We start from the raw sequence: 6,263 nt of genomic DNA on the forward strand, positions 1-6,263 counted from the left end.
GTAGATAAAATAGTCCTGAGATCATGCTTCAGCCTTTACATGTTTTATTTACTGTTCTTTTGATATTTCTACTATATTTCTAATGGTGACAGATATTTTTCTGCTGGGACATTTAGGGAGTGTACTCATTCCACCTCCCTCCCCATGCTTGCTTCTGACAAAAGGGCATGTTGCATTGGTCCAACCCTGTCCTGTCTCCACCCTGCATGTCATCCCTTTGATAGTACAAAGCAATGTGGTAGTAGCAGGAAGCGTTTCCTACTAAGAAGTCTGGGTTTGAGTCCCAGTGCGATCACCGACTCGCTGTAGGTCCTTCAGCAAGGCCCTTCTCCCATCTCCATCTGTCTGATGAGGGGCTTGGACCATCTCAGGTTTCTCAAGGGACATTTTATGGCCCACTAGTCAATCAAGGTGCTCATGAACTGATCTGACTATACTGCCATTTTCTCAAGGAGCATTCTGTGAGACAGAAGTTTCTTTGGGAAATATTCCCTATGCCATCCTCTTGGAGAGATGGGGCAGAGAATTGAACACTGGGCTTTTTGATGTGTCTGATCATCCTAGGTTAACTGAGAGGGGAGTGAAGTTCTTCCAGCGGAAGGTGGAGTCTTTTGAGGAGGTGAGCTTCAGGGCTGGAATGGGCTTAATGTGGGAGAGAGAAGAAGGGAGTCTTTTGTTTCCTGTTGCTTGGTTGGGGGCTCCCTTCTCAGCCTTCCAGGGTCCTTTTGAGGCTCATCTCAGTCTCCAGGCATTTTGTCAATCCCAGAAGGACTCAGGCATTCCACCTTGATACTGGTGGCAGAAGCAAAGGAACAATGAGATCATGATGGCCATTAGGGTCTGATCTATATTCAAGCTTCATTGAGTTTTGGGGCCAGAGAGCTGGCTGCCTCTTCCCAGTATCAGCTGCACCCCAACCCCAAGTTCTAGACACTTGGCTGCCTCCTGTCAACAACTGGGTTGATATTTCTGCAAAGTCACATTCCTTAGCCGACTCACTTCTGAAGTACCACCACCACCAATAATAAGGCTAGTAGCAGCTACCATCATCTGACACTGACTACGCATCAAGAGCTTTGCTCTATAACTTCACTCAATCCCAGAACCTGGAATAGTGCTTGGCACATGGAAGGTGCTCAGTACACACAGCTATTAGCATTCTATAATAGGCACCTGCTCTGGGTCCAGCCCTGACAGGTACTGGGAAATATAATTGACTCAGGCACAGCCCTCATTTCTAAGGAGCTCACAGTCTAGTGTCACAAATACTGGCTCATGAACAATAATAGTACATCACTATGTGTGCATGTCCCATGACTGAACTGGGAGGAGAATTGGGGGGGCTGGGCTGGGAGTTTGGGCACCCATCAGGCTACATCCCTGAGCTATTGAGTATTCCATACATGCCCAGAACTAAGGATTCCAACATGCCTTCTTGGCAGAGTAGAAGGCAAGAGAATGAAATAAAAAGGAGTCAGAAGAAGGAAGAGAACTATCTCTGCTTGCCTCCTGACTTCTTCTGGAAAGTTCCAAAAAGGTCCCCACCTTGCATAGTACTTTTTTGCTAAGCACTTTTATATCCTGAGTCACACTGGATCTTTGCATTAGCTTATGAACATGCACTACCAGCCCTATTTTATAGCTAAGGTAGCTGAGCCTTGAGGAGGTTACAGGACATTTCTGGGGCCACATAGCAGGTAAACTGCTGGCAGAGTGGACATTTGGAGACAGGCCCATGGATTCCTCATTGAGCTCCCACTCTGCTGTGCCACAGAAAGCTGGGAGCTATAGGTGAGAGAAAGGGAGAAAGAGGAGCAGAGGATACCAAGGTCCTTACCCCATTCTACCCTATCTGACTTGTTCCTTGCTGCCAGGTGGCAAGAGGAGGCACCGACATGATTATCAACTGCACTGGTGTGTGGGCTGGGGCCTTGCAACCGGACCCCCTGCTACAGCCAGGCCGGGGGCAGATCATTAAGGTGAGTGTGAAGGTGAGGGATAACACCTCTGACTTTTGTTGCTACGAAGATTATTTCATCTCCAAAGATAGAGGATGTATTAGGGACACCGTTAGAGGAACCGACACATTAAAGAAACAAGAAGGACCAACCCAACATGGAGCTCCCGAATGTTCTCTTTTGGGGTTTCTTCTTCATAGCAAAACATGTATGTATATGTTTGTACATATGTGGGAGCTGCATATGCCTGTATTATAATAAAAAGAGCAAACGTTTATGGAGTGTTTACTAAGTACCAGGCACAGACCTGAGCACTTCATAGTGTTAATTCATTTAATCTTTACCACCACCCTTTGAGATAGGGTCTAGCATATCACCACGGCCACCTTACTGATGGGGAAACCGAGGCATAGAGGAATCACGTAATGTATGTAAGTTCACACAGTTGTAAATTGTGGAATTGGAATTACAACCCAGGCAACCTGGTGTAAGAGCCTAAGTGTGTAAGCGTTGGCCTATGCTGCCTCTCAATGGGTGTGTGTGCATGTGCTGAGGCATACCTATTTGTGAGTGTGCATGTGTGCCTTCATAGGTGTTTGGGGAGGGTGTTCCTGAGGTGGGCTAATGTGTGTGTGCAGTTGCACATGTGTGCTGGGTTTTTCTGTGGAGACGTGGGTGAAAATGTGTAATGCTTCAGGAAGCAGGGTGGCTCTCAGGGCACTCTTTCTGCAAGAGTAGGTAGTCGGGTGCAGACTTGGGGCAGGGGGTTCCTGGAAGGACTCAGAAATTGGCCACTGTTGTCAGAACATCTGGTCATAGAGAGGAGCAGGGCGGGGGTGCCCACTGATCCAACTCCCTCGATGAGACATCTCCATCTTTTATCAACAGGTGGATGCTCCTTGGATGAATCACTTCATTATCACCCATGACTCAGACAGAGGCATCTACAATTCCCCATACATCATCCCAGGGTAAAAATCTGACATCCTAGGGCAGAAGAGGGGGCATCTTTATGCCCTTTTTATGTCCCTGCTGCCTGTCCCAACCCCCTTAGTCTCTTCAATTGTTTGCTTCCAATGTATTTTAAGTGTGCTTGAGCCTTTCAAACCCTAAGAAGCCAGGACTTAGCCTAAATTGGGCTATATCTTGAACATAATTTTAGATGACAGTAGTGCTGATACTGGAGACAAATGTGATGCTGGAGACAAAGACGAGATGGCGGTGACAGTAAAAGCAGTGTGAAGGTCATTAACAGGAACAGTGGTGGGAATGGTGATTGGGGTTGATAGTGATGACAATATTAATGACAGAGGTGATGCCGTTAGTGAAGGCACTGGTTGTGTTGAAGGGATGGCAATATTGTTGGTAGTGAAATAGTGGTAGTAAAGATAGTATTGCTATTGATGAGGAGATCAATGTTGATGATGGTGGTGACTAGGATTGGGAGCAGTAGCTGCTGCTGATAGAGATGGCACTATCAGTGATGTTACTAGTGCAGCAGAGATGACAGTCTCAAAGGCAATGTTAATGTTGTGGCTGTGCTCTCTCAATGGTGATGCCTGTGGTGTGGTGAATATAACAATATCGATAGCTAATGGTGGTGATAGAAATGATGACTGGGGTTGATGGTGATGACATTAATGGTAGCAAGGAAGGCAGTAGTAAAGACGATGTTGATGGACATGACAATATTTTTTCCCACTTTATTGAGATATAATTGACATGTAACATTGTATATGTCTAAGATGTATAACATGATAATTTGATATATGTATATATTGCAAAATGATTACCCCAATAAGGTTGGTTAACACACTCATTACTTCACAAAATTACATTTTTTGTGTCTGTAGTGAGAACATTTAAGATCTGCTCGTTCAGCAACTTTCAAGTATATTACACAGTATTATTAACTATAGTCACCATGTTGTACATTAGAAGAGATGACAATGTTGACAGTGATGTTAATGGTGATGATGTAAGTGGCGGGTGATGGCGATGACAATGGCAATTGTCATGCTGTTGATGGTATTGTGAGCAGGGATGACGATGTTGATGGTGGTAGTGATTTAGGCAAAGATGATGGTAAGTGTGAACATTATGATGACCCCCATTCATCTCAAAGGCTTCGTTTTCCTTCATCCTTGACCCTCCTTACTTTTTATCCAGGATCCAGGCAGTGACTCTTGGAGGCATATTCCAGCTGGGGAACTGGAATGAGGTAAACAAAATCCAAGACCACAACACTATTTGGGAAGGCTGCTGCAGACTGGAGCCCACACTGAAGGTAAGGTAGGGAGAGGTATCAGTGCCCTACACCAGGTTCCTGGCAGCTTGACCATGAGGACACTTGATGATTGGAAGATTCCACCACTAGGATAACTGGGCAAATTAATTCCAGCAAGGGTCTGTGGAATACACCAGAATTTGATAATGTACGGGGAAGTCCCACTGTGGGCCTATGAAACCTATATGGTCATGACTAAGAGTTGTTCTCTTTTAAGGTGACATCCCTAAAACATGTAATTCTGTGTTCACAAGGAGCATATGTATTTGTTGCAGAAACCTCAGTTTTCACAGTTGCCTGCTAGTGGCAATGACAATGATGTTGGCGATGAGGGTGAGGGTGGAAGCAGTAGTTGGTGATGGTGATGAAAATGCGGAGGATGGTGATTAGGATGGTAATGAGGTGGTGACTGTTGATAATATCATGGTGACGGCTGCTGGTGGTGGAGATTGATGAAGATGAGGTGTTTGGTAGAACTGGTGGTGAGGCGGGAGTGGTGATGGTAATGATGTTGGTGGCTGATAAAGGTGGCGATGATGGTTGTGGTGATTAATAAAATAGACAGTGATGGTGTTAATCGTGGTGGTAATGACAATAAGGTTCCAAAAGCTAATTATCATGGCAGCAGAATAATCCAGAGATGAAATACTAACACATTTCTTTCCAGGATGCCAAACTTGTTACTGAATGGACTGGCTTCCGGCCAGTACGCCCCCAGATTCGGCTAGAAAGAGAACAGCTTCACTTTGGATCATCAAACACAGAGGTATGCTCTCCTGGAAAGGAAAGGAATGTCCTTCTCACTCCTTAGAGGGCTCTGGTACTTCCAGAGAACAGTCTTACCTGACCTCTGCTCCATACAGCCTCTTGGCAGGCAGTCACAGTGGTGGCTAATATCCCCTCCACTATCGGTGGGGAAATTGAGGCTCAATGATGGTAAAGGACCTGCTCAAAGTTACCTAGAGGACAGTACCTCAGTTTGCTAATGCTGTGCTTGAATTGAAGGAAATAGGCACTTATTGAACATCTACTTTGTGTCCATGACACGAATGACCTTATGGAATCTTCTTTAGGATTGGGACTGTTCTCCTCAGGCTTCAGATGAGAACACTGAAGCTCCAAGAGGTGAAGTCATTACTCAAGTCAGATTACTGTTGAGGGCCAGAGCTGGGATGTGGTTTGAATTTAACTCCAGAGCCATGCCTAGATGTCCATTTGTGGCTGCCCCATCATCTCTCTGGGGTCCCCTCTCGTTCTCTCTCATGGGGTAGGAACTAGGCTTATTGAAACAGCAGGCGTTGTCCTGGGCTGAAGGCACTAACCTGAGTAGGTGATGACTGGGCTCCCACCAGGAAAGCAATCCTCCCTTTCTAGGACACCTTCCTTTCTTAATGTGTGTGTGCGTATAGAAGTTTTGTGTATGAGTGTATGTGATTGATGTGTGTTTATAGAGGGTTGTGTGTTTGTGCGCAGAGAGATTGTATGCGCGCGCGCGTGTGTGTGTGTGTGTGTGTGTGTGTGTAGAGGGGAGTGTCACATATGGAGTTTAACTCCCTGCCAATGGTTTTAGCTTTGAAAAAGGCCCCGGGGGTCTTGCCTCTGTCTCCAGGATGCATTAGCACATTACCAGAGTCCACCCAACGGTGTCTCTGGTTTTCTTTCCTCCCGTGGTGGGGAGACAAGTTTTCTGTTAACACAGGAGGTTCAGCAATTCAGAGCAGGATGGGAACAAGGAATGTGATTTAGAGAACTTCAGACGACTTGATGTGTGTTGGGTGGGTGGAGGGAATCTCTGACCTCAAGTTTTAGACGATTCCTGTGCTGAGTGTATAAAGCAGGTCCATCTCCTAAACAGAAGAGGAGTCTAGGGTGTCAACCTCAAGCTCCTCGAACTTACTGTTGTTCCCAGGCCCCCCTCCAGGATGCTGAGAGGAGCTCTGGTGCCATCTGGCTTTGCCCAGATCTCTTTGGAAAGTTCCTGAATGTTCCAGGGCAGAGCAGGCCATCTTCTCTCTTGC

The 6,263-nt window shown here is 46.0% G+C and overlaps 1 protein-coding gene across 1 annotated transcript in view; it reads left to right on the plus strand.

The window, feature by feature from the left end:
* Positions 1-6,263, plus strand: part of DAO (D-amino acid oxidase) — a 12,164-nt gene that overhangs the window by 4,673 nt on the left and 1,228 nt on the right. Inside the window, exons 5-8 of the mRNA XM_011377832.1 lie at positions 1,875-1,979; positions 2,847-2,929; positions 4,128-4,245; positions 4,913-5,011. Coding sequence (XP_011376134.1) covers positions 1,875-1,979; positions 2,847-2,929; positions 4,128-4,245; positions 4,913-5,011 — 405 coding nt within the window. The remainder of the gene's footprint in view (positions 1-1,874; positions 1,980-2,846; positions 2,930-4,127; positions 4,246-4,912; positions 5,012-6,263) is intronic.

Source organism: Pteropus vampyrus, unplaced genomic scaffold, assembly GCF_000151845.1.
Source record: "Pteropus vampyrus isolate Shadow unplaced genomic scaffold, Pvam_2.0 Scaffold322, whole genome shotgun sequence".
Lineage (NCBI taxonomy): Eukaryota > Metazoa > Chordata > Mammalia > Chiroptera > Pteropodidae > Pteropus > Pteropus vampyrus.